The sequence below is a fragment of the Trematomus bernacchii genome, unplaced genomic scaffold, assembly GCF_902827165.1.
Source record: "Trematomus bernacchii unplaced genomic scaffold, fTreBer1.1, whole genome shotgun sequence".
Taxonomy (NCBI): domain Eukaryota; kingdom Metazoa; phylum Chordata; class Actinopteri; order Perciformes; family Nototheniidae; genus Trematomus; species Trematomus bernacchii.
In genome coordinates, this window is record NW_022987567.1 from 8,985,224 (window position 1) to 9,012,658 (window position 27,435).

General features: G+C 40.3%; 1 protein-coding gene across 2 annotated transcripts; it reads left to right on the forward strand.

Annotated features, from left to right (window-relative positions):
• Positions 1-717: 717 nt before the first annotated feature.
• Positions 718-25,175, forward strand: dqx1 (DEAQ box RNA-dependent ATPase 1). Of its 2 annotated transcripts, XM_034125765.1 has the most exons (13): positions 718-994; positions 6,394-6,474; positions 7,412-7,785; positions 8,832-9,025; positions 12,599-13,055; positions 13,579-13,848; positions 14,104-14,203; positions 17,280-17,435; positions 18,456-18,647; positions 20,217-20,339; positions 22,011-22,201; positions 23,359-23,549; positions 24,655-24,862. In XM_034125765.1, exons 3-13 carry the CDS (start codon positions 7,462-7,464, stop codon positions 24,860-24,862), a joined length of 2,406 nt encoding a protein of 801 aa, XP_033981656.1. In that variant the 5' UTR covers positions 718-994; positions 6,394-6,474; positions 7,412-7,461. The 2 variants fall into 2 exon arrangements, with proteins under 2 accessions (XP_033981656.1, XP_033981655.1); XM_034125764.1 differs by lacking the exon at positions 6,394-6,474 and having other exon boundaries at positions 24,655-25,175.
• Positions 25,176-27,435: the final 2,260 nt, after the last annotated feature.

Genomic DNA, 27,435 nt, shown 5'->3' on the forward strand with positions numbered 1-27,435 from the left:
AAATACATTTAATATATAAATATTAAATAAAAAGGTGTACTAAAATACATCTGTCTCCAGAGCTCAGAAAATATATCTTTAAAAGCTAAGAAGAGCGGAGACTATACCCAGGAGTTTCACAGATCAGGAGAACAATTAGATTTACTGTTTCATTTGTTTGAATTAAGGTGAGCACTTTAAAATGTCAATTTTAAATTCCCAAGTCAAATGCTTTGCGAAACCCCATAAAGCTGTTCCTGTAAATAACATACGAGTTCCCTAACATATTAGGAAGGTTAAAATGATTGCATTTTGGTTTAATTAAGAGCTAACCTGATGTCAACATACATACTAAGATGGAAACTACTGCAGAAAGTACTTGCAATGTTGAAGAAACGGGTACCTCCACTGGTACCAAAGGGGACAATAGAATAGATAGACAACAGAAAACAACATTGACCAACATAACATTTCATTTTCACTGATGGTTTTATTTTAATGTATTGTAATATGTTCACATGTTGCCCCCTTTGGTACTGTTTCAATCAAATTGACCTACAGAATACATAACTGAATATTAACATGTACATTCCCTCCCTACCCTTTATTTTCTTAAACCCATTTACTAACTCCCACCTCTGATGAATTTATTTGAGAAGTTACGGGAGAATTTACCGATAAAAAAAACCAACATCTGTCCCATTAATGTGAAACTGTGTTTTCCGAAGAGCCCTGAATGCAGCACGAGGTTTGACAGCTACAGAAACAAACATGGCGGATGCTAGCTAGCTCAACGGTCCAACATTAACGTCTTTTATTTGAAATTAACAGCTGTCAGGAAATAACGAAGGACGGTACCGATTCTCAGAGAGACACCGTGAACAACTGACCTCCATACTTTACCTTTACCGGGTTTTTATTCAGCAGTTGTCCGGTGTGTAGAGGCGGTTTGTTAGCTTCGGGAGAAACACAACAACAGAGCTGTCTTCCTCCTCTCTGCCCTCATGTTTAACAGGTAAGACACGGTTTTACCAAAATACTAATAATGATACACTTTATTTAATATACAGCACCTTTCAAAACATAATTACAAAGTGCTTTAACATACACATACAAAGACCGCAAGGGAATTACACGACAGCATCTAAACATGAAACATAGAAATAATAAAACAAAGAATACATGAAAAATACAATAAAAACAAGGTGTGTACAGGTCATTATAAACCAACAAAAGATGCTGTCTGTGTATCTACCTTCATTGTGATTATTGTCAGACAGTCTACAGATGTTTATCCTTCACGGTCACCTTTAATATTTTACGTTTGTTTATTTTCTACTCAAAAAGGATGTGTTTAAAAGTAATATCACATATCAAATCCTCCTCATTTAGGTCAGATCTGGAGTGGGTCATGTCTCTGTGTTTCAGGTTGTATTTCCGGCTGTGTGGCTCTCAGCTGGCACACAATGAACAATATGAAATTCAGAGATAAGACAAGATGGTGTTGTGATACAGAAAGGCTTTGGAGAGCTTAGTGAAAGTCTAGTTATCACATTAGCCCTGAGCAGAGATGGCAAATGTACACACATCCTTTCCTCAAGTAGAAGTACAGATACTCGTGTTTAAAAATACTCTGGTAAAAGTAGAAGTACTGACTAAACTTCTTTACTCAAGTAAAAGTAAAGAGGGCTTTGAAATGTACTTCAGTAAAAAGTACCCATAACTAGCAGCTGTTTTAAAGAGTACCTGACCTCCCTTTATATTAATAGAACAATAATGTCATTGTTAGCTAATGAATGTTTCCATGCTGAACAACGGCAACATGACAACGTTTTCATTGGTCCCTCTTCTTTAGAGAAGACCAGGAAATGATGGATACACGGATCGTGTTCAAATCAATAGGCACGCAATGACTCTAAATAATAATGATCACGCCACCAGACACACATTCAAACTAAAGGAACCAGCCTGTTTGGAAAATGTGAGAAGTAGAAAGTACAGGTATTTGGGTTCAACATGTAAGAAGTAGAAAGTACAGGTATTTGGGTTCAACATGTAAGACGTAGAAAGTACAGGTATTTGTGTTCAACATGTAAGAAGTAGAAAGTACAGGTATTTGTGTTCAACATGTAAGAAGTAGAAAGTACAGGTATTTGTGTTCAAAATGTAAGAAGTAGAAAGTACAGGTATTTGTGTTCAAAATGTAAGAAGTAGAAAGTACAGGTATTTGTGTTCAACATGTAAAAAGTCGTCTGAAAAATAAGTAGTGGAGTAAAGTACTGATACCAGAAAGATGTACTTAAGTACAGTAACTAAGTATTTGTACTCCACTACTTCCCACCTCTGGCCCGGAGTCACCACCGTAAAATCAAGTGTATTCTCTGGCCCATAACATTTTAATCATAGTGTATATTCCACTGAGCTTATATCCATTGCTAATTCATTAGATAATCCTCATCACTGCCTACTCCCAATGATCAGCTAAATTCAAACTAGCTGCACCTTTACCAGCTTTGAGAACACTTTAATGATCAATCATTATAAAACATATCATATATATTATTCTGAAATGGACCAATCTGCACAATCACTACTTTTACTGTCGCTACTTTCACTATATTTTGATGATAATACTTTTCTACTTTTACTTGAGGAACATTTTGAATGCAGGACTTTTACTGTAACAGAGTATTCCTACACTCTGGTACTTCTACTTTTACTCAAGTACAAGATGTGAGTACTTGTACTTTGACTCAAGTACAAGATCTGAGGACTTCTCCTTTTACTCAAGTACAAGATCTGAGGACTTCTCCCACCTGTTTCATTCTTTCAAATGTGAATACTTGCTGGTATTCTCAGTCTCTTATTATCATTTACTGGATAATATGTGGGCTTTAAACTTTTGTTAGAAAATTGTACCGGGTATGTTTCTATATTTCTGTATGAATGACTCAACAGAGAATAAATGATTGGACAAAAAAGGCAAAGTTTTAAATGAGTTTATTGAATATGACCTTCACTCAGGGAAACCAGTCAAAGTTTATAGACCAGCTGATATGTGTTTTCAGTATAAGGAGCCTGTCAGATTGAAACCCTGTGAATAGAGAGGATACAGAGAGATTAGTGAACACCATCTCAAAAGTGCACACAGCTAAACTCATGACAAAAGGTACGTTAATTTTAAACCGGTTGTGTGTATCCAAATGTTTGTCTACTACATAGTGGTTCATCATACCTTACAAAGTAGTACGATATGAGCAGAGGTGGGAAGTAGTGGAGTACAAATACTTTGTTACTGTACTTAAGTACTTGTTTCTGGTATCAGTACTTTACTCCACTACTTATTTTTCTGACGACTTTTTACTTTGACTTCTTACATTTTGAACCCAAATACCTGTACTTTCTACTTCTTACATTTTGAACACAAATACCTGTACTTTCTACTTCTTACATTTTGAACACAAATACCTGTACTTTCTACTTCTTACATGTTGAACACAAATACCTGTACTTTCTACTTCTTACATGTTGAACACAAATACCTGTACTTTCTGCTTCTTACATGTTGAACACAATACCTGTACTTTCTACTTCTTACATGTTGAACACAAATACCTGTACTTTCTACTTCTTACATGTTGAACACAAATACCTGTACTTTCTACTTCTTACATGTTGAACACAAATACCTGTACTTTCTGCTTCTTACATGTTGAACACAAATACCTGTACTTTCTACTTCTTACATTTTGAACACAAATACCTGTACTTTCTACTTCTTACATTTTGAACACAAATACCTGTACTTTCTACTTCTTACATGTGGAACACAAATACCTGTACTTTCTACTTCTTACATGTTGAACACAAATACCTGTACTTTCTACTTCTTACATGTTGAACACAAATACCTGTACTTCTACTTCTTACATTTTGAAACACAAATACCTGTACTTTCTACTTCTACATGTTGAACTCAAATACCTGTACTTTCTACTTCTTACATGTTGAACACAAATACCTGTACTTTCTACTTCTCACATGTTGAACACAATACCGTACTTTCTACTTCTTACATGTTGAACTCAAATACCTGTACTTTCTACTTCTTACATGTTGAACACAAATACCTGTACTTTCTACTTCTCACATGTTGAACACAAATACCTGTACTTTCTACTTCTTACATGTTTGAACACAAATACCTGTACTTTCTACTTCTTACATTTTGAACACAAATACCTGTACTTTCTACTTCTTACATGTTGAACTCAAATACCTGTACTTTCTACTTCTCACATGTTGAACACAAATACCTGTACTTTCTACTTCTTACATGTTGAACTCAAATACCTGTACTTTCTACTTCTTACATGTTGAACACAAATACCTGTACTTTCTACTTCTTACATGTTGAACCCAAATACCTGTACTTTCTACTTCTTACATTTCCCAAACAGGCTGGTTCCTTTAGTTTGAATGTGTGTTTGGTGGCGTGATCATTATTATTTAGAGTCATTGCGTGCCTATTGATTTGAACACGATCCGTGTATCCATCATTTCCTGGTCTTCTCTAAAGAAGAGGGACCAATGAAAACGTTGTCATGTTGCCGTTGTTCAGCATGGAAACATTCATTAGCTAACAATGACATTATTGTTCTATTAATATAAAGGGAGGTCAGGTACTCTTTAAAACAGCTGCTAGTTATGGGTACTTTTTACTGAAGTACATTTCAAAGCCCTCTTTACTTTTACTTGAGTAAAGAAGTTTAGTCAGTACTTCTACTTTCACCAGAGTATTTTTTAAGTATCTGTACTTCTACTTGAGTAAAGGATGTGTGTACTCTTGCCTCTCTGGGTATTAGTTTATTATTTTCCCAGCATCCTTATCATTTCAAAACAAACACCTATTTGCAGAGCAGGTCTGACTTATTGACATGTGGTTTATGAGGCGTTTTGTTTTAATATCACCCTGCTGCCTTCTGTCTGTGCACCGCTAACAGGACTAGCATGTGTGGGAACCGGCTGCCTGCTATTTCATGTCTAACTTTGTATTATTAGCCACGTGTTATCAATGTAATACTCTGCCATTCACAAAGTGCATGTAACTAGATTTTTATTTATTTAACCTTTATTTAACCAGATAAAAAAAGCATTGAGATAAAATCTTATTTACAATGCTGACCTGGCCAAGAAGGCAGCAACGTCACACATAACACAAACATATAAAATACACTAAGAAAACAAAAGACGAAAAAGCAGTCACTTGTGCACATTAGGACAGTAAGAAAGGTGCACTACTTATTACTGCAAGAGCAGCTGGTGGTGAGGACCTCAGACAACTTCAATTTAAAACATGCTATTGAGACAAGTGCCCTCAGTTTGAGGCTTGATTTGAAGGTCATTCCAAGACCAAGGACCATAATAAGAAAGACTCCTTTTTCCAGCCTCAGGCAGGTACCTGGACCCGTATCCAGGCACTGGATCTGAGGTTGTAAGAGTCACAAACTGGGGCAAATCTGACACATATGTAGAGTGGAAGCTTACCTAAAATGGCTTTATACATTAATAAAAACCAATGCTGCATCCTACGCATAGTAAGTGAGGACCATCCAGTTAGGCTATACAGTGTGCAATGATGAGTCCTATAGGGTGCATTTGATATATATCGCAGTGCAGCATGGTAGAGTGGGTCAAGTTTGGCCAAAACAGTGGGACAGGCAAATCCATAGATGGTATCACCATAGTCCAAGAAGTTGAAAAACAACATTTAAGTCTGAAAAGGAAGCCAAGAGTGAATTTCAATTTCTTTGTTAGAACTTCAATGTGATGTTTGAAGTTCAGATTACTGTCCAACCAAAAGCCCAGATATTTGTAGGTATCGACACGGCTTCTCTCCAGCGTCCTTGTTTCACTTCAGGGATGGGTCTGATTTGAATACACTCAATTCTGTTATAGATGTTAATGGGACAAATACATTTGTACGATTAGCAGAAATTGTAAACATGACCAGCAACAATTCTGCTAATCGATTAATTGATAATCATTTTTGGTCAAAGAAAAATGCCCGACATTTCTAAGGGTCAGCTTCTTTATTGATAGAATAATTGGGGAAATAAATGGATATATCAATGATGAAAATGATTGACGTTGCAGCTAATTGATAAGTCCCGCTGTCAATCATCAGCTTCCCATTACAGGAGTCAAAGAGTAATATGATTAGAATACATTTTGTGTACATTGATGAGCATTGTAGCATTCATTCTTACGTAGTTTTGAAGTGTAGATATGTGATATTTAATCTCAAATGTTGAATAAAAGACACTTTAGTCATTATATGGCTGCTTTTGTTAAAACCGCAGCTGATATTTGACAACTTTGGCTTCTTTTGCATGTCTTTGGTATCTATAACAGAATTGAGTGTATTCAAATCAGACCCATCCCTGAAGTGAAACCAGGACGCTGGAGAGAAGCCGTGTCGTGCCGCGCACTTTGGTTAGTTTAGCAAATGATTGTGAATGTGTGCCTTATTGTAGTATAACATATACGCCCCAAAACACATCAGAGGAATGATACTCGCTATATTACAGATACATGATATGCTAATATGAAAGGACACATGCCAAATGGAGGAGGAGCTAAGAACTATTTTAGATTTGTATCTGTTCTTTCTGTCCAAACATGAATAAACCAGCACCGCAGCTGTCTCGCACGCACACACACACACGCACACGCACACGCACACGCATACACACACACACACACACATACACACACACACACACACACATACACACACACACACACACACACACACACACACACACACACACACACACACACACACAGAGAGAGAGACACAGAAAGAGACACACACACACACACACACACACACACACACACACACACACACTGTGGCATATGGGTGGGGACGAGCATTCCTCAGTTAAATACCAGACGCGCTGCAGGTTCCTGTGAAGGGTCTGTTTTTGAGGGACTCGAATAAATGTTGTAGCAGAGACAGGAAGTGCTTTGGATCAACTTTACATGTATGTTTGTGCTACCTGAAACACAGGTGACATGTTCTTTCTTTTCCTTCTCAGCTGTTTCTGTTAGGGATGGGAATGATTCATCGAATATTCAAATATGCGAAATGATTCAGGTATTCGAATATGAGTTTATGAATATATGATTTTTTTTAAATGGTCTTTTATGGGAGGGGTGCCTAAGTTGATTACATATGATCAAATGGATTAATTAAATGTATACGACAGAAGCATTTTAAATATCTTGAGAAAAATATCAAAGAAGACTGTGTTTGGTTTCTATATTTATTTGAAAATGTATTCAAATATACATTTGAGTTCAGGGGCCACATACAGCACAGATTGGACCCTCTGACTCGTTTTCATTATTGTTTCTCTCCCTCCAGGTAACCTCAAGCTTCTCTGTGAACTTCACCACTTCCCCACTTCCCTGAGGATGTCTTCTCCTCCAGAAAAGCCTCTGCAAACGTCCCTCTCTGCCCTGGACTCTCTCTCCATATCCTCCCTCATGTCTGGAGATCTGGATGATGATGGCGGTGATGGAGGAAGAGAAGAAGAAGGAGGGGAGGAAGAGGAAGGATTAAGCGACCTGGAGGTGAACCCTTACGATGGTTTGCCCTTTTCTTCACGGTACTACGCCCTGCTGGAGGAGAGGAAACAGTTCCCAGTGTGGAGGCTGAGGCAAAGTCTGCTGGAGAACATGGAGAGCCACAACATGCTGCTGCTCAGTGCAGCCAGCGGGACGGGGAAGAGCACCCAGGTACACAGAAACATATTCAATGTTCTTCAATTGTTCAGGTGTATATCAGTATGTAGTGTCTCTACTTTAAAGAGTCCTCTCCTGCTGATGTTCAGGTGTATATCAGTATGTAGTGTCTCTACTTTAAAGAGTCCTCTCCTGCTGATGTTCAGGTGTATATCAGTATGTAGTGTCTCTACTTTAAAGAGTCCTCTCCTGCTGATGTTCAGGTGTATATCAGTATGTAGTGTCTCTACTTAAAGAGTCCTCTCCTGCTGATGTTCAGGTGTATATCAGTATGTAGTGTCTCTACTTTAAAGAGTCCTCTCCTGCTGATGTTCAGGTGTATATCAGTATGTAGTGTCTCTACTTTAAAGAGTCCTCTCCTGCTGATGTTCAGGTGTATATCAGTATGGAGTGTCTCTACTTTAAAGAGTGCTCTCCTGCTGATGTTCAGGTGTATATCAGTATGTAGTGTCTCTACTTTAAAGAGTCCTCTCCTGCTGATGTTCAGGTGTATATCAGTATGTAGTGTCTCTACTTTAAAGAGTCCTCTCTTGCTGATGCTCAGGTGTATATCAGTATGTAGTGTCTCTACTTTAAAGAGTCCTCTCCTGCTGATGTTCAGGTGTATATCAGTATGTAGTGTCTCTACTTTAAAGAGTCCTCTCCTGCTGATGTTCAGGTGTATATCAGTATGTAGTGTCTCTACTTTAAAGAGTCCTCTCCTGCTGATGTTCAGGTGTATATCAGTATGTAATGTCTCTACTTTAAAGAGTCCTCTCCTGCTGATGTTCAGGTGTATATCAGTATGTAGTGTCTCTACTTTAAAGAGTCCTCTCCTGCTGATGTTCAGGTGTATATCAGTATGTAGTGTCTCTACTTTAAAGAGTCCTCTCCTGCTGATGTTCAGGTGTATATCAGTATGTAGTGTCTCTACTTTAAAGAGTCCTCTCCTGATGATGTTCAGGTGTATATCAGTATGTAATGTCTCTACTTTAAAGAGTCCTCCATCAGTATGTCTGATTCTGATTCTCTTCCCCCTCGTCTTCCTCCTCTCCCTGCAGGTTCCTCAGTGGTGTGTGGAGTACGCTCTCTCCTATGAGTTCTCTCAGGGTCTGGTGTGTTGCTCTCAGCCTTCTTCAGTGGCGGCGGTGAGTCTGGCTCTGCGTGTGGCCGATGAGATGGACCTGAGTCTGGGCCTGGAGGTGGGATACAGCGTGTCTCATGACGACAGCTGCACACCCGACACCCTGCTCAGGTTAGAAGAGATGGCAACAGTACACACATCCTTTACTCAAGTAGAAGTACAGATACTCGTGTTTAAAAATACTCTGGTGAAAGTAGAAGTACTGACTAAACTTCTTTACTCAAGTCAAAGTAAAGAGGGCTTTGAAATGTACTTCAGTAAAAAGTACCCATAACTAGCAGCTGTTTTAAAGAGTACCTGACCTCCCTTTATATTAATAGAACAATAATGTCATTGTTAGCTAATGAATGTTTCCATGCTGAACAACGGCAACATGACAACGTTTTCATTGGTCCCTCTTCTTTAGAGAAGACCAGGAAATGATGGATACACGGATCGTGTTCAAATCAATAGGCACGCAATGACTCTAAATAATAATGATCACGCCACCAAACACACATTCAAACTAAAGGAACCAGCCTGTTTGGGAAATGTGAGAAGTAGAAAGTACAGGTATTTGTGTTCAACATGTAAGAAGTAGAAAGTACAGGTATTTGTGTTCAACATGTAAGAAGTAGAAAGTACAGGTATTTGGGTTCAACATGTAAGAAGTAGAAAGTACAGGTATTTGTGTTCAAAATGTAAGAAGTAGAAAGTACAGGTATTTGGGTTCAACATGTGAGAAGTAGAAAGTACAGGTATTTGTGTTCAAAATGTAAGAAGTAGAAAGTACAGGTATTTGTGTTCAACATGTAAGAAGTAGAAAGTACAGGTATTTGTGTTCAACATGTAAGAAGTAGAAAGTACAGGTATTTGTGTTCAAAATGTAAGAAGTAGAAAGTACAGGTATTTGTGTTCAACATGTAAGAAGTAGAAAGTACAGGTATTTGTGTTCAACATGTAAGAAGTAGAAAGTACAGGTATTTGTGTTCAAAATGTAAGAAATCAAAGTAAAAAGTCGTCAGAAAAATAAGTAGTGGAGTAAAGTACTGATACCAGAAACATCCTATCATTCCTTTCTTCACAAATGGACATGATAGTGGTATCTAACTCATTGCAAAAAGGCAAGGAAGCATATTTAAAAACTAGGGATGGGAATGATTCATCCAATACTCGAATATTCAAAATGGTTCAGGTATTCGAATATGAGTTATGAATATTTTTATTGTAATCATTATTTTTTTATGTGAGGGGTTTCTAAGTTTATTACATATTATTTTGGGGTCGAATATTCGAAAATAAATTTGCTTCAAATTCCCATCCCTAGTATGAAGTCACGATTGATTTAAGTCCAACAGACAAAATGGAAACCCATTAAGTGCAAAATGCACTTTGTGATGTCTTCTCTACATAAATATGTGTCCCCGGTGTGTCGGGGAACTCACGGAGCATCAGAAAATAAAACCCTCTCTCTTTTCCTCCGTACCCAAATCTCTAAAAACGGGGGAACAACGGAGCTGATCCAGATTTGCGTCCGATATGACGTAATATCTGAAATGTGGACCCACGGCCCTATCAGAAAGTTGCTATCAGAAACAATGCCCGACTGTTTTGGACGTAATATGGTCGGTGTTTACATTAGCATCGCTAACACTCAGAGCTAACCTGTACTGGAGAGCATGTGTGTGAAGAAGCAGGAAATCAAAAGGAACTCACCTTGTGGTATAACCGGCAAGAGAGAAAGCCTTTGAGCTCCATACTGTTTCAGAGAGAATCCTTGATAATCCATGATATGGCGTTTCATCACGGCAGTATTTAGTTTAGACAGTAGCTGCCGGGTGCCGCATGAGCTCAGACCCCTCCTTAAAGCTTTATACCCCAAATCAGCACTTTTGAAACAGGAAGTGAAATAGAGGGATATGAGGCATGGCTAGAATGGGTGATCTGTTTGGTATTTGGAGCAAAACATAGACATGTTTTTTATATATTTGTATATATCTGAGACCTATGCTATTGCCTAAAAATAGCATGAGTGTTCTTCACACACATGCTCTCCAGTACAGGTTAGCTCTGAGTGTTAGCGATGCTAATGTAAACACCGACCATATTACGTCCAAAACAGTCGGGCATTGTTTCTGATAGCAGCGTTTCTGATTGGGCCGTGGGTCCACATTTCAGATATTACGTCATATCGGACGCAAATCTGGATCAGCTCCGTTGTTCCCCCGTTTTTAGAGATTTGGGTACGGAGGAAAAGAGAGAGGGTTTTATTTTCTGACGCTGCGTGAGTTCCCTGACACACCGGGGACACATGTTGATGTATAAAAGACATCAAAACGTACATTTTGCATGAAAGGTCCCCTTTAAGTTTGACTTCAGGATTCCTGCATATACCCTGTACTATGGTATGATCCTGATTATTGAAGTGAATATATCTATATCCTTGTTGTTCAGAGTTTGATTCTTTGTGGTTTTTGCACTTATTTCAAGTCGTAAATGATATGTAATGTAATCTTATCGTATCCTTCCCGTCTTCACAAATGGACATGATAGTGGTATCGATCTAATTCATTGCAAAAAACAAAATTATATATTACAAAAACTAACCTTTTAAAATAAACTGCACCGTAATAATTATGAACTATGTTTTAAATACTGCTCCATATACAGAAGGAAGCCTCCTGAATAACATACTGACTGCTTGAGAGAGGATTAAACAGGTGCAACACATTCCTGTCCCAGAGGAAATGGATTGGATCGATTTCACTACTTTTATAACATAATGTGTCACGGTCTTTCTTTTTCTTACAGCCACACCTTCACTCTTTGTTCTCTGTTCCCTGCAGTGGGCAGCAAACGTTTTATAGCCGTGTATTTACTGAAAATGGATCCCTGTGTCCTTTCCTGCTTCTCTCTTTTCTTCATTATATAAACTAGAATGGGATAGTGCCACCACAGCCAATGCTGCGTTCAGGGGCTCCTCGGATATTCCCATTAAGCTAATTCACGGTACATCTCAAAGCGTTCAAACTAAAAGCTAAAAGCTGTTTCTGTGAATTAGTCTGCAGCACAAATACCCCTTCTCACAATGTCAGCTAAAGATAAATTAGACTCTGGATCTTTTTAATTGAACAGATTGCTTATTTATTTGAAAATGACAAATGATTACCTCTACCGTGGACATTTTGTTTTAATGCTTTCTGTATCCAAATGATCGCAACACTACTCATTGTAGTCAAAATCTGCTCACTGAGTACAAATATGGCCACTTTCTGATTAAAACTGCCTCTGGTGATCCTGAAAGTGTCAGAAATGCTTTCAGCTTCCTCAATAAACCCCAAAACCACTACAAAAGTGTCCAAATCAGCCAAGCCATTTCTAAACTATTGTCTTCATACGCTATAATGCATTCTACTTATTTATCTAAATAGTTATCACCGTAATAAACCGTATTTAATTTTGTCTTAATGTACATTATTTAATTTCATATTCTGTTCTTATACATATCTTATTCTATTTACATATAGACTATTTTGTATTTTATTATGTTGCATTGTTGGAGCAGCTCAGGTCAGAAGAATTTCATTGCCATTTCTACTCTGAAGCTTTTGTGCATATGACAATAAAACCGTTGAATCAAATGCAACTTATGCTAACTTTTCTAATTGCTCTTTCCTCATCTCTTTTTGCTCTCCCTTTCCCCAGGTTTATGAGTGACACCCTGCTGCTGGAGGAGATGATGTCGGACCCCCTGCTGCATCAGTATGGTGTCGTGGTTTTGGACGAGCTTCAGGAGCGCACCGTGCCCACAGACGTGCTTCTGGGTCTGCTTTGTGACGTGTGTCGTCAGAGACCCCAAAACTTCAGGGTGGTTCTCCTCTCTCACCCCTCACTGGCCCCTCGTCTCTCTGCCTTCCTGGGTCCATCGGTTCCTCACCTCTCCCTGGACACCGTGCTCTCTGACCCCCCTGGTGATGAGCAGGAGGAGGGTGGAGAGGTGGAGGGGGAGGAGAGGAAAGCTGTGGAGGTGAACAAGGTGGAGACGGTGTATCGGGAACTCTCTGCTGGGAAGGAGCCGGCGACGGCTGCATGTCACATGGTGCTGGATCTGCACCGCAGGGGGGAGGAGGGAGATGTGATGGTGTTTCTGGCCAGTGCACAGGTACTACATGTTACTTAGTATATCAAACTCACATTACACTCCCTTTATGTCAACACCTGCTGGACTCTGTCAGTCCTGAGGGTGGAGTCTACAGTTTGAGCCTGGGCTAGTTTAGGTTACATTTGTAAGTCAAAGTCCTCTCTGGTGATACTGATCTGCTCTGGGTGATCCTCATTGAAACACACACACAGGTCTGTCTCTGTGGAACATGGTAGAGCAGGGAATTGACCAATCAGAATCGAGTATTCAACTAAGCCATGTAATAAATACTGATAAACACCTGAACATCAGCAGGAGAGGACTCTTTAAAGTAGAGACACTACATACTGATATACACCTGAACATCAGCAGGAGAGGACTCTTTAAAGTAGAGACACTACATACTGATATACACCTGAACATCAGCAGGAGAGAACTCTTTAAAGTAGAGACACTACATACTGATATATACCTGAACATCAGCAGGAGAGGACTCTTTAAAGTAGGTCAATGTAGTTGTTCTCTTCCCTCTCTTCTTGTGTAGGAAGCAGAAGTGTGTGCAGCGCTGCTGGAGAAGGAGTGTTTGGCTCTGAGTCCTCAGCTCGGTTCCCTCAGGATTCTCTCTCTGCATTCTGGACTGGGGAGTCTGACTCAGAGGGTTTATGAATCCCACCCTGAAGCGTCTGCTCTGGGGGAGAAAGACAGCTCTGAGGGGGTCAAGAGGAAGGTGGTCCTCTGTGATTCACTCGCTGAGGCGTCCTTCTCCCTGCCTGCCATTCGATACGTCATAGACACAGGCCTTCAACTAAAAAATGTAAGTTCGTTTGAGTCAAATCACACCGAGTTACTACTTTCATCAATCATAAATATTGTGTTTTACATCTGATTGCCTCAAGGCCTTATGATATCCTCCGTAGTAGGCAGAAGTGGGAGAAGTACTCAGATCTTTAGATTTATTTTCTCTAACCAATGTTTGCTTGTATTGTTTTGTTTTATTTTAAACTTGTTCTTATTGTAAAGTGCTTTAAATACAACGGTGAAAACTTGACATCTCCACTTGTGACCACAGGTTTACAACACACAGATACGAGCTAACTCACAGGTGATGAGAACGATCAGCAAACACCAGGCCGACATGAGAACTGAAAGGGTGAACAGCCGTCTGCCAGGTAGGTCAAAGGTCATTTCTGTCGCGGCTTAAAGGTCACCTATTATGCAAAATCCACTTCTTCATGTCTCTTCTACATCAACATGTGTCCCCTCTTCTTCATGTCTCTTCTACATCAACATGTGTCCCCTCTTCTTCATGTCTCTTCTACATCAACATGTGTCCCCTCTTCTTCATGTCTCTTCTACATCAACATGTGTCCCCTCTTCTTCATGTCTCTTCTACATCAACATGTGTCCCCTCTTCTTCATGTCTCTTCTACATCAACATGTGTCCCCTCTTCTTCATGTCTCTTCTACATCAACATGTGTCCCCTCTTCTTCATGTCTCTTCTACATCAACATGTGTCCCCTCTTCTTCATGTCTTTTCTACATCAACATGTGTCCCCTCTTCTCCATGTCTCTTCTACATCAACATGTGTCCCCTCTTCTTCATGTCTCCTCTACATCACCATGTGTCCCCTCTTCTTCATGTCTCTTCTACATCAACATGTGTCCCCTCTTCTTCATGTCTCTTCTACATCAACATGTGTCCCCTCTTCTTCATGTCTCTTCTACATCAACATGTGTCCCCTCTTCTTCATGTCTCTTCTACATCAACATGTGTCCCCTCTTCTTCATGTCTCTTCTACATCAACATGTGTCCCCTCTTCTTCATGTCTCTTCTACATCAACATGTGTCCCCTCTTCTCCATGTCTCTTCTTCATCAACATGTGTCCCCTCTTCTTCATGTCTCTTCTACATCAACATGTGTCCCCTCTTCTTCATGTCTCTTCTACATCAACATGTGTCCCCTCTTCTTCATGTCTCTTCTACATCAACATGTGTCCCCTCTTCTTCATGTCTCTTCTTCATCAACATGTGTCCCCTCTTCTTCATGTCTCTTCTACATCAACATGTGTCCCCTCTTCTTCATGTCTCTTCTTCATCAACATGTGTCCCCTCTTCTTCATGTCTCTTCTTCATCAACATGTGTCCCCTCTGTGTAAAGAGACTCTGAAAGTTTCAGGAACAAAGATTCTCTCTCTTTTTGATCCATTTTTATAAAAACCTGTCTGAAAATGAGCTGATCAGATTTTGGCCACTTGATGATGTCATAACGATGTTTTGTCTTGTGTAACCATTAGCCAATCAGCAACCAAGGTAACCCCCCCCCACCTTATCACCTGAATCTCCTCCTAGAGCACCATTGAGTTCTTTGTAACCAAATCTCTCTCAGAGGGGCGTGGGGAGGGGCTCCTTATTTTCATCTAAAGTAACAGACAGAGAATCAGCACTTTGGAAACAGGGCTGAAACAGAGGGGATTATGGGTAATGCTGCAATGATCTGTTTGGTGTTTCAGCCAATCAGAGACAGGCTCTGGATATATCTGAGACCTGTGATATATTGATGAAAGACAGTATAATAGGGGACCTTTAACAAATAAATAAAACAGAACATTTAAATTAAACTAAAACTGCAGCTGGGGCACCAGTGAGTGAATCTTACGCAGGAATAATGTTCAATGTCAAGGCAAGAATATCTTCTGTGCATTTATCTTGTTGTATCCCAATAATACAATATCACAATGAACAAGTTTCTCCAGAAGCCTTTCCTGGTAAAAAAACAAATGCTCAATCTGGTGCCACCCAACACCTGTCCCCAATATATATAATTATACCAGGTGCCCACCTAAACCTAATAATAATACATTTACTATACTACATTACATTACATTGCTTTTAGCTGACGCTTTTATCCAAAGCGACTTCCAATAAGTGCATTCGACCAAGAAGATACAAACTTGAAGAAAACAGAATCATATAAGTACATCAGGTTTCATAGAGCCGAAACATTTCAAGTGCTACTCAACAGGCTTTAGATAAGCCAGTGCTTTATTAGTATATAAGTGCTTTGTTAGTAATGTTATTGCTCGAAGCGGAGTCGAAAGAGATGAGTTTTCAGTCTGCGCCGTATGTGTAAGCTTTCTGCTGTCCTGATGTCAATGGGGAGCTCATTCCACCATTTTGGAGCCAGGATAGCAAACCCACGTGTTTTTGCTGATGGGAACTTGGGTCCCCCTCGCAGTGCGGGTGCAGCGAGCCGTTTGGATGATGCAGAGCGGAGTGCACGTGCTGGGGTGTACGGTTTAACCATGTCCTGGATGTAGGAAGGGCCAGATCCATTCACTGCATGGTACGCAAGTACCAGTGTCTTGAAGTGGATTCTAGCAGTTACTGGAAGCCAGTGCAGGGAGCGGAGGAGCGGCGTGGTGTGGGAGAATTTAGGAAGGTTGAAGACCAGACGAGCCGCTGCATTCTGGATGAGCTGCAGAGGTTGTTGCAGTAGTCTAGGCGTGGAGAACCTGGACCAGAAGTTGCATTTACTACATTTACTATACTACATTTACTATACTACTTTAAAGGGGACCTATCATGCAAAATGCACTTTTGTACGTCTTTTCTACATGAATATGTGTCCCCGGTGTTCCAGGGAACTCACCAAGTGTCAGAAAACACAACCCTCTCTATTTTCCTCCATACCCAAATCTCTAAAAAAGGGGCTGCAACGGATCTGATAAAAACTGATCCAGATTTGAACACTGTCCTGACGTCAGGACGGTGGCGCTACGGCTATTGGGCCAACTCCACCAATCAGGAAGAGACAGCCACGGCCATTGCCGTTCCAAAGCGCTGGAGACGCTGTAGTACATATGCCAGGCCTCTAGATGGTGCTGTTCTCACAGAATCAGCCCTTGCTAAAACAGAGCTATAAATGGTCAAATTGAGCAAAATGAGGCATGGCTAAAATGCATGATCTGTTTGGTATTTTGAAAAAAAAAAAGTATAAATATTCCTTATACAGGTATGGTCCTACACTATATTATTCAAATATAGCATGATAGGTCCACTTTAATATACGAAATAACAGTCACTTCAATATCTTTGGGAAATGTACATTAGTGCAAGACTGTTCATAGCAGCGTACAAAGGTGTCTGGTGCTGGATTTGAGTGTCTGAGTGTGTGTGGGGTGTTATATACATTTGCTTTCAGGTTCCCATCCCTACTAAATAGTGTCTCCTTGTGTGTCTCCAGGTCTGTGTCTCCGTCTCTACCCCCAGTCTCTGTACGAGGGGATGGAGGAGGCTCATCGTCCGGGGGTAGAGGAGGAGAACCTCAGCCACCTGGTGCTGCTGCTCAAGAGGCTGGATATCGCAGACATGGGGCAGTGCAAGTTCCTGGACAGACCAGGTATCTGTGTTTACAAAAAAGTGTTTTGTAGAGCAAGAATAAAAAGGAGTGTCGCGGCCAAAATCATAAAGGCACCAGTTAGCGAATGTTACGCAGGGGTAAAGGATCGAAGTCCAGCACTCCTACAGCAGTTTACAGCAAAGTGCGTCTCTTGGAGTTGAATTATAAGACCATATTACCAGAGGTGGGAAGTAGTGGAGTACAAATACTTAGTTACTGTACTTAAGTACATGTTTCTGGTATCAGTACTTTACTCCACTACTTATTTTTCTGACGACTTTTTACTTTGACTTCTTACATTTTGAACACAAATACCTGAACTTTCTACTTCTTACATTTTGAACCCAAATACCTGTACTTTCTACTTCTTACATGTTGAACTCAAATACCTGTACTTTCTACTTCTTACATGTTGAACACAAATACCTGTACTTTCTACTTCTTACATGTTGAACCCAAATACCTGTACTTTCTACTTCTTACATGTTGAACTCAAATACCTGTACTTTCTACTTCTTACATGTTGAACCCAAATACCTGTACTTTCTACTTCTTACATTTTCCAAACAGGCTGGTTCCTTTAGTTTGAATGTGTGTTTGGTGGCGTGATCATTATTATTTAGAGTCATTGCGTGCCTATTGATTTGAACACGATCCGTGTATCCATCATTTCCTGGTCTTCTCTAAAGAAGAGGGACCAATGAAAACGTTGTCATGTTGCCGTTGTTCAGCATGGAAACATTCATTAGCTAACAATGACATTATTGTTCTATTAATATAAAGGGAGGTCAGGTACTCTTTAAAACAGCTGCTAGTTATGGGTACTTTTTACTGAAGTACATTTCAAAGCCCTCTTTACTTTGACTTGAGTAAAGAAGTTTAGTCAGTACTTCTACTTTCACCAGAGTATTTTTAAACACGAGTATCTGTACTTCTACTTGAGTAAAGGATGTGTGTACTTTTGCCATCTCTGCTCTCTCCTATATATTGATTTGTCCTCCATGTGTCCCTCTCTCCCAGCCCCTGAGGCTCTGATGCAGGCTCTGGAGGATCTGGACTACCTGGCGGCGCTGGATGATGATGGTAATCTGTCTGAAGTTGGCATCATAATGTCGGAGCTTCCCTTGGAGCCGCCTCTGGCCAAAGCTCTGATCGCTGCCTGCGAGTACGACTGTGTGGACGAGCTGCTCACTATCGCTGCCATGCTCACAGGTAACTGCAGCGAGGCAACCGGTTGATAATACGATACGATACGATAATACTTTATTGGTCAGATCAAGTCTGAAATTTGACTTGCATCACAGCACAATAATACAAATCCATTCACTTTAAGCGATGGGCCCCTGTAATGCATCTACTAATACAGTAAGAATTGTTAACACCTTTTGTATTCTCTTTCCATCATTATTATTTTAGTTTATTTACTATTATTTGTTATTTATTATTCTTACTTTCTAAGGTAGGCCATCTTTATTACATTTTTTTTTTGTTAGCCCTGGAGTCGTACTCTGTTACTGGTTGTCTAATACTTGAAACCTATTCAGGATTGTATCGATACAACTGGAAAAACTGAAAATGTGACTGAAAGATATATTGTACTGTATTATTGTTTGTAACAAACAAAAAAAGTTCTTAAAGAAATCCATTCACTTTCACAAAGATGCTTAGCCTTGTAGGAGCCGCATTTAAGTTCATTTTGATCCATTTGCAACTTTTATTAATGCATTTTTCTATTGCAGCAAGAGGTTCGCCTTGCTCAGGTGATGGGGGCGGGGCTAAAGTTTTAAGTTGGAGGTACTTATGGTGCATTTCCACTGCAGGGCCTCGCACGGCTTAGTACGGTATAGTTAGGCCTTGGTAGGCCAGGCTCACTTAATGCTGCGTTTCCATTACAGTTTAGTAGCTGGGGCAGTAACTATAGTAACGCAGTGTAGGCGGAGCCGTGACGTCATCTTCAATAAGAACCACAGAACCAACATCAGCCGTTAGCTGTTAGCACTCAGAGCTCACAGCTCCTCATATACGTTCAGAAACTAGACAAAAGTTAAACAAGTACAAACCACAGACTGCCTGTGTCATGGTGAATACAGTCGCTGCTTTATTTATGTCTGTATAGGCCGTTGTTGTGAGTGTGGACGGTCGGAGCATCTACAACGTTAGCTTAGCCGATCTCCATTTAGAAAACACGCAGACTTGTCAAAGCATTAATTCATGGTTTTTACTAACCGGTATCAGTATGTTGTTACTTTGGCATCATTTTGAAACGTGTATTACAATTAAATCACGGTCAAATATGTTCATCTTGTTGTAGTTGTAGCCCCCTTGCCAGCGATTCTCTCACTAGTTTAGCATACTCAGCCCGGTTGTTGGCCCGGAAAGAACCTGGATTTTGGAGAGCCAGAAAAACTGTGAAAAAGTACCCGTCAGCCGGAACTACGCCTAGTGGAAACACAACCAAAAACGGGCCGGGTTTTGCACGGCACGCTTAAACCGTGCTACGCGCTGCAGTGGAAATGCGCCATTAGTCTCAGTGAAACAGATGAATGGGATCTGGTGCTAAAGTTTAAGCTACAAGTTGATATTGTTTTCATATTTTGTTTTTTGGTGATAAACGTTCAAGAAATCAATCAATAAATAAATAAATAAATAGTCCAATGGATTTTTTACGCAAGCTGCGAGTCTGACACTGCTTCCCAGCCCCATACCATTTTGAAATAAGGAGTTATAAGACAAACTGATAAGATGTTAACAACCCTTTGTGAATAATGTGTCTTCTTGCAGCTCCGTCCTGCTTTGTGACAGTGGAGCCCAGCAGAGAGGAGGCGGTGTCTCAGTGGAAACCCCTGATGCACGCAGAGGGAGACCACATGACTCTCATCAACATCTATAGCACCTACCTGGAGAGTACGTAATGCTTCACTTCATCACCTGTTGTGTTTCATCCTCTTGTCTTGGTGACCAGTCTTGTGTGTATTTAGGCCCGTCTTCCCTTGTGTTCTGGCTCAAGTTGTACTTTCACAGGAAAGGGAATCGGGACCAAAATGCAGAATTAAAGAGCCGACAACAAGGCAAGCTTTATTAAAGTGGACCTATCATGCTATATTTGAATAATATAGTGTAGGACCATACCTATATAAGGCATATTTATACTTTTTTTTTCTCAAAATACCAAACAGATCATGCATTTTAGCCATGCCTCATTTTGCTCAATTTGAAAAATGTTACCCCTGTTTTAGCAAGGGCTGATTCAGTGAGAACAGCACCACCTACAGGCCTGGCATATGTACTACAGCGTCTCCAGCGCTTTTGAACGGCAATGGCCGTGGCTGTCTCCTCCTGATTGGTGGAGTTGGCCCAATAGCCGTAGCGCCACCGTCCTGACGTCAGGACAGTGTTCAAATCTGGATCAGTTTTTATCAGATCCGTTGCAGCCCCTTTTTTAGAGATTTGGGTATGGAGGAAAATAGAGAGGGTTGTGTTTTCTGACACTTGGTGAGTTCCCTGGAACACCGGGGACACATATTCATGTATAAAAGACGTACAAAAGTGCATTTTGCATGATAGGTCCCCTTTAAATTAAAGCTGGTACAAATAAACACTAAATAAAACTGGAGGAGTGGGCAAAGTCAAACTAAAATTACTAACAAGCCAAGAACACTTTGAGGACACAGTGAGTGAAGAGGAGGGAAATCCAGAAATATGCAGACAAGAAACCACAAACCAAAAGTAAACAGACGAGGAACTAGGGAAGACTCGCCTAAAGACACACAACACACATGACTGATCATCACTGACTGGTGCAGTGATGACTTATTTTTGTAGCCCGACCCGGAAGTAAGCGGCTGGTTCCCTCGACAAAAAAGCAACGGGATTTCTCCATAGGATTTTGGAATATTGTAAAAAATAAGATCTGTGGAAAACTAACCTGTTTGATAAATGCACGTTTTGTTCAGCCGGATAATCTCCACATGTCTACCCTACTTTTATAATTTTCTAATCATAAATCTAATCGCTAGCAGCAAAATGCTAACGTTATGCTATAAAGGAACTCCAGCCGAGTACAGCAGCACGACTTCAACGTCACGCCAACTTAAGATCCATACTCAAACATACAGATTCTAAATGGTACGAGTTGAAGCGTTTGTTTGAACACTTTGCAGGAGGCAGGGACTTGCTTTCAAGCAGAACAGGGCAAACTAACTTAGAGGAGTGTTTACGTGTTCGGCGTAATGACGTACAACGACCTCCACGACTTCTGTAGTCCTATTCAGCCCCTTGGTAACAACCATCGTTTTTCAGACACGTCAACTCTTCAGAAATCACCAGTGGGGTCACTGCTGATGGATTTAATGTCTTAGAACAAAACGTGATCCATCTCTTCAATGTGTCTCAACCACAGACCTTATTTACAGCTATTTTCCAAAATCCTATGGAGAGATCCCATTGGCTCTGAGACCAGGGAACAGGAAGTGCTAAAATGCTAACTCACTTCCGGGTTTTAGGACGCGTCACTGCACCACTAACATTTCCTGTATATCTGTGAGTTATTGAACTGTCTGTGTGGTTTTACTGCAGATCACCAGGACGAGGCGTGGTGCACGACAAACTTTCTGAGTCACGCAGCCTTACGATTGGCTGTGGTGATCAGGGCGGAGCTTCTGGAGGTGATGCAGAGAATAGAACTTCCTGTTTCTCCGCCTGATTTCGGATGCCAGGACAACTGCACCAACATCAAGCGTGCTCTCATCTCAGGCTTCTTCCTCAAGGTAAACACCCTGTTTATTCATTTTTAAACTGAGGCATAGGAATATAGTCTCAAAGTCAACTTTATTGTCAATCTTTTAGTTTGTGTGTACAGACAGAGAGATCGAAATATCGTTTCCCACTATCCCAAATACAAATATGTATAAAAATACACAATCAACAGACACATTTATACACATGCACACATTAAGATATATATACAGTATAGGTGTAATTACAGTGTAATATGGGTCTAAAAACAGTGCAGTTTAGGTGTAATAACGGTGTAATTACAGTGTAATATTGGTCTAAAAACAGTGCAGTATAGGTGTAATAACGGTGTAATTACAGTGTAATATTGGTCTAAAAACAGTGCAGTATAGGTGTAATAACGGTGTAATTACAGTGTAATATTGGTCTAAAAACAGTGCAGTTTAGGTGTAATAACGGTGTAATTACAGTGTAATATGGGTCTAAAAACAGTGCAGTTTAGGTGTAATAACGGTGTAATTACAGTGTAATATGGGTCTAAAAACAGTGCAGTATAGGTGTAATAACGGTGTAATTACAGTGTAATATGGGTCTAAAAACAGTGCAGTATAGGTGTAATAACGGTGTAATTACAGTGTAATATGGGTCTAAAAACAGTGCAGTATAGGTGTAATAACGGTGTAATTACAGTGTAATATTGGTCTAAAAACAGTGCAGTATAGGTGTAATAACGGTGTAATTACAGTGTAATATGGTCTAAAAACAGTGCAGTATAGGTGTAATAACGGTGTAATTACAGTGTAATATGGGTCTAAAAACAGTGCAGTATAGGTGTAATAACGGTGTAATTACAGTGTAATATGGGTCTAAAAACAGTGCAGTTTAGGTGTAATAACAGTGTAATATTGGTCTAAAAACAGTGCAGTTTAGGTGTAATAACGGTGTAATTACAGTATGATATTGGTGTAACATGGGTATGATAAACCAGTAGACCAGGTACACCCAGTGTTCCTCGAGGTTACATTTTTGTGGCAAAGTATTTCTTATACACCCCCACAATATGTGAATATATAAGGGTTATGTGATCAAACCTGCTTGACTTAAATGTCTTCATTTTTCACATCAATCTCCCCATATCTTCTTGCTGTGTTGATGATAATTGTTGTTGATGTTGTTGTTGTCCTCTCAGGTGGCTCATGATGTGGACGGCTCAGGGAACTACCTCCTGCTGACTCACCGCCACGTGGCTCACCTGCACCCCTTCTCCTCCTACCTGAGTCTCCAGCCGTGCCCCGCCCCCCCCAGCTGGGTCCTCTACCACGAGTTCACCATCTCCTGCGACAACTGCATCCGCATCGCCTCCGAAGTGCACCCTCAGATGTGAGTCAACACGGAGATTGATAATAATAATAATAATACATTACATTTTTATAGCGCTTTTCCTGGTGCTCAAAGAAACTTTACATAAAATCAGAAAACAGTACAAAGAAGAAACATAAACAGTAGTCCTAGTCCAAATCTTTGTTGATCAGAGTTTGAAAGCAAGAGTGAATAAGTGTGTTTTGAGAGTGTTGGCCTTTCGGATGTGACCGGGAAGGGAGTAGTTTTAACTTTTTAGAATTCTTATTTCTGGGCAAACAGGGTCTTTTTTTATGTGTTAAAGGGGACCTATCATGCAAAATGCACTTTTTGATGTCTTCTATACATCAACATGTGTCCCCGGTGTGTGAGGGAACTCACGCAGCGTCAGAAAATAAAACCCTCTCTCTTTTCCTCCGTACCCAAATCTCTAAAAACGGGGGAACAACGGAGCTGATCCAGATTTGCGTCCGATATGACGTAATATCTGAAATGTGGACCCACGGCCCCATCAGAAACGTTGCTATCAGAAACAATGCCCGACTGTTTTGGACGTAATATGGTCGGTGTTTACATTAGCATCGCTAACACTCAGAGCTAACCTGTACTGGAGAGCATGTGTGTGAAGAAGCAGGAAATAAAAAGGAACTCACCTTGTGGTATAACCGGCAAGAGAGAAAGCCTTTGAGCTCCATACTGTTTCAGAAACAATCCTTGATAATCCATGATATGGCGTTTCATCACGGCAGCATTTAGTTTAGACAGTAGCTGCCGGGTCCCGCATGAGCTCAGACCCCTCCTTTTATTTAAAGCTTTATACCCCAAATCAGCACTTTTGAAACAGGAAGTGAAATAGAGGGATATGAGGCATGGCTAGAATGGGTGATCTGTTTGGTATTTTGAGCAAAACACTTCATAGACATGTTCTTTATATATTTGTATATATCTGAGACCTATGCTATTGCCTAAAAATAGCATGATAGGTGACCTTTAAATTAAATCATGATGTTGGTTTGAAAGGGAGTTAGGTCGTATACTATACCCCAAAGACGTCTACTTTGGTGTACTCTGGGTTCACTAATCTGTAAACTAATCCTCTCTGTTCTCCCCCTCTCTCTCTCTTCAGGCTGGTGGAGCTCTCCCCTCAGTATTATTTGGGTAATCTGCCCCCCAGTGACGGCAGAGAGCAGCTGATGGAGCTGAGGCAGAATCTGGAGCCGCCCTCATACGACACGGGGGTGACTGCAGAGGATTACAACAGGATGCTCAGAGAAGTAGAAACTGAAAGTGAACCTCACACTGAGTCCAATACTGACCTCTGTGTGGTCCAATGAGAGGGAAGAGGAGGCGGGGCTTCTCAGGAGAACACGCTCGTCGTCACGCAGCTGTCACTTTATCTCAGATATCTTTTTGATGAATTATCCTGAAATCTCATTTAAGGTTTAAACCAGGGGTCATGGTCAGGGGTCAACTCATTTTAGAATATAATATACAATGGGTGTAATTGTACATGTCGCTTTACAGAAGCCCATAAACTACATGTCCCACAATGCATCTCAGTTTGTGACATGCGCACTGGAGAGACTTGCAATTATTTGCCCTAGACTTCTGCTTTCAGACGTAGTTAATTATGAAGTTATTACCAGAACTGATAATAATCCAATGCAGAGGCAATAATGTAATATATAATACATTATTTAAAGGGGACCTATCATGTAAAATGCACTTTTGTACGTCTTTTATACATGAATATGTGTCCCCGGTGTTCCAGGGAACTCACCAAGTGTCAGAAAACACAACCCTCTCTCTTTTCCTCCATACCCAAATCTCTAAAAAAGGGGCTGCAACGGATCTGATACAGACTGATCTGATTGCAGGGGGGCGTGGTCAGCTGCAGCGCATGCAAAGACAGGGTGGAGGAGAGCAAAATTGAGCGAAATGAGGCATGGCTAAAATGCATGATCTGTTTGGTATTTTGAAAAAGAAAACGTATAAATATGCCTTATATAGGTATGGTCCTACAATATATTATTCAAATATAGCATGATAGGTCCACTTTAAGTAAGTGATAATGTGCAGCAACGCGGTCATTATGGGGAAAAGAACATCCGACAGGAGCCCGACGCGAAGCGGAGGGATCTAGATCTGCATGAAGAGTAATGACCAAGTCGCTTCCCGCTTATCACACGGCCACATTCTCAACAAAGTAACGATATGATTCCCAATATGAATTGAAATGCTTTTATAGATTTAGAAAATGTTTTTATGGATTTAAAAAATAGTACGCTATTATTTATTTAAAATGACATGCATCCGCTAAGAAAAATAGTCCGTTGTTACTGTTTGAACTACGTAGCAACGGCAGGAAGTGCTTCGATAGCGTTTTTGAGGAGCTTTTTTATTACAGATTTGAAAACATCGTTGCTTGCTCTAAAAGTAGCACAATTCATGATGTCAAACCTTGGGAAGTATCTAGATATCCCTGCCCTAATGCCAAAGTAACTGGCAACTGAATATGTGTCGCTGTTTGATGTCTATGTCTGGACCGCTGCGTAAAAAGCAGGGTTTCTGCCCCGTTACTTCTCCGCTGTTTGCTTGTCCCTCTTGTCGGCCAAACTGTATACAGTTCAATCGACCAAACTTCTTTCTGCAGATGTGAGCGTCCTTAATAACGGTCAATAAATCCTTGGCAGCGGTCTGTCTGTTCTGGATTAACAACGTGTCACGTGTTCTGAATTGACCAATCAGAATCGAGTATTCAACTAAGCCATGTAATAATTAATATTATTTATTTATATAGTCTTAACGTTACAACCGGCCCTTTGAGTTGATGTGGCCCGCGACGAAATGGAGTTCTTCCCCCCTGGTTTAAACGCTTTGTGATTTCTAATGGACTCCTGCTGGAAAACACTCATGTAATGTACAGCAATGACTTGTTAAATTATCTTTTATGCAGTGGCTTCGGAAGATATGTTTCTCCTTGTTGTGATATATATATATATATTGAATTAATTTAAAATTGTATTTAGAATATGTTTTTATTTAATAAGGGATATCTGTCTTTCTGTTTCTGTAATTCTAAAGGAAATTATAATAAGTAATAATGGCACAGTGGATTAAAAAAAAGAGAGATTTGAACTAAAAGCTAAATGCACTGCTTCAGTAAATAAGACTGTTTCTGACCTTTGACCCCTATGCAGATGCCATGAACTGTGACCTATGATGAGAAACTGTTCTATTTTACACGTTTTGATACCGTTTGTATAACGTTTGGGTTTCCCCTTTAGATTCTGCCTCTTTCTGTCAATAAAGTGGATTCTTATCGTCCTATATAATAGGATATATCTGTCAATACTTCCAATAAAAGTGGTTTTTCATGTTTGAAATATCTCAGATCTTCTTCCTTCAGTAGCTTCACCTCGTCTCCTCTATCACTTTCTGTAAAGGTAATCAATATCTCTTGTTTTAAAGCAATATCAATCTTTAATTTCCTGGTATTTCAATAGAAGGGACGGAGTGGCGCAGTGGGCTGTGCGTTGACCATCAGATGGCGTTGGGGAACTCCAGTTCGAAACCCGCCCCCGCCGCCACTGCGTCAGGCCGTTGTGTCCTTGGGCGAGACACTTCACCCGAATGTGCTCCTGTCCACAGTACATGACCGTTACATGTATGATATGTGTGTAATGTGTACTTGTAAAGCGCCTTGATGACTTCGAGGTGTGAAGATGGGCGGAGTGGTGCAGTGGGCTGGGCATTGGGGAACACCAGTTCGAAACCCGCCGCTGCGTCTGTAAAGCCCAGGGTTCTTACGGTCATTAAAAACCTGGAAAAGTCATGGAAATTCAAAATGCTAATTCCAGGCCCTGGAAAAGTTATGGAAAACAATATTTTTCCCAAAGTTATGGAA

What these genes read in the sequence shown, in the direction of transcription:
- dqx1 (XM_034125764.1), top strand. Translation starts at nt 7,462, where the DNA reads ATGTCTTCTCCTCCAGAAAAGCCTCTGCAAACGTCCCTCTCTGCCCTG. An exon ending in GGACGGGGAAGAGCACCCAG is followed by an intron (nt 7,786 to 8,831) that starts GTACACAGAAAC and finishes CTCTCCCTGCAG; the next exon opens with GTTCCTCAGTGGTGTGTGGA. An exon ending in ACACCCGACACCCTGCTCAG is followed by an intron (nt 9,026 to 12,598) that starts GTTAGAAGAGAT and finishes CCCTTTCCCCAG; the next exon opens with GTTTATGAGTGACACCCTGC.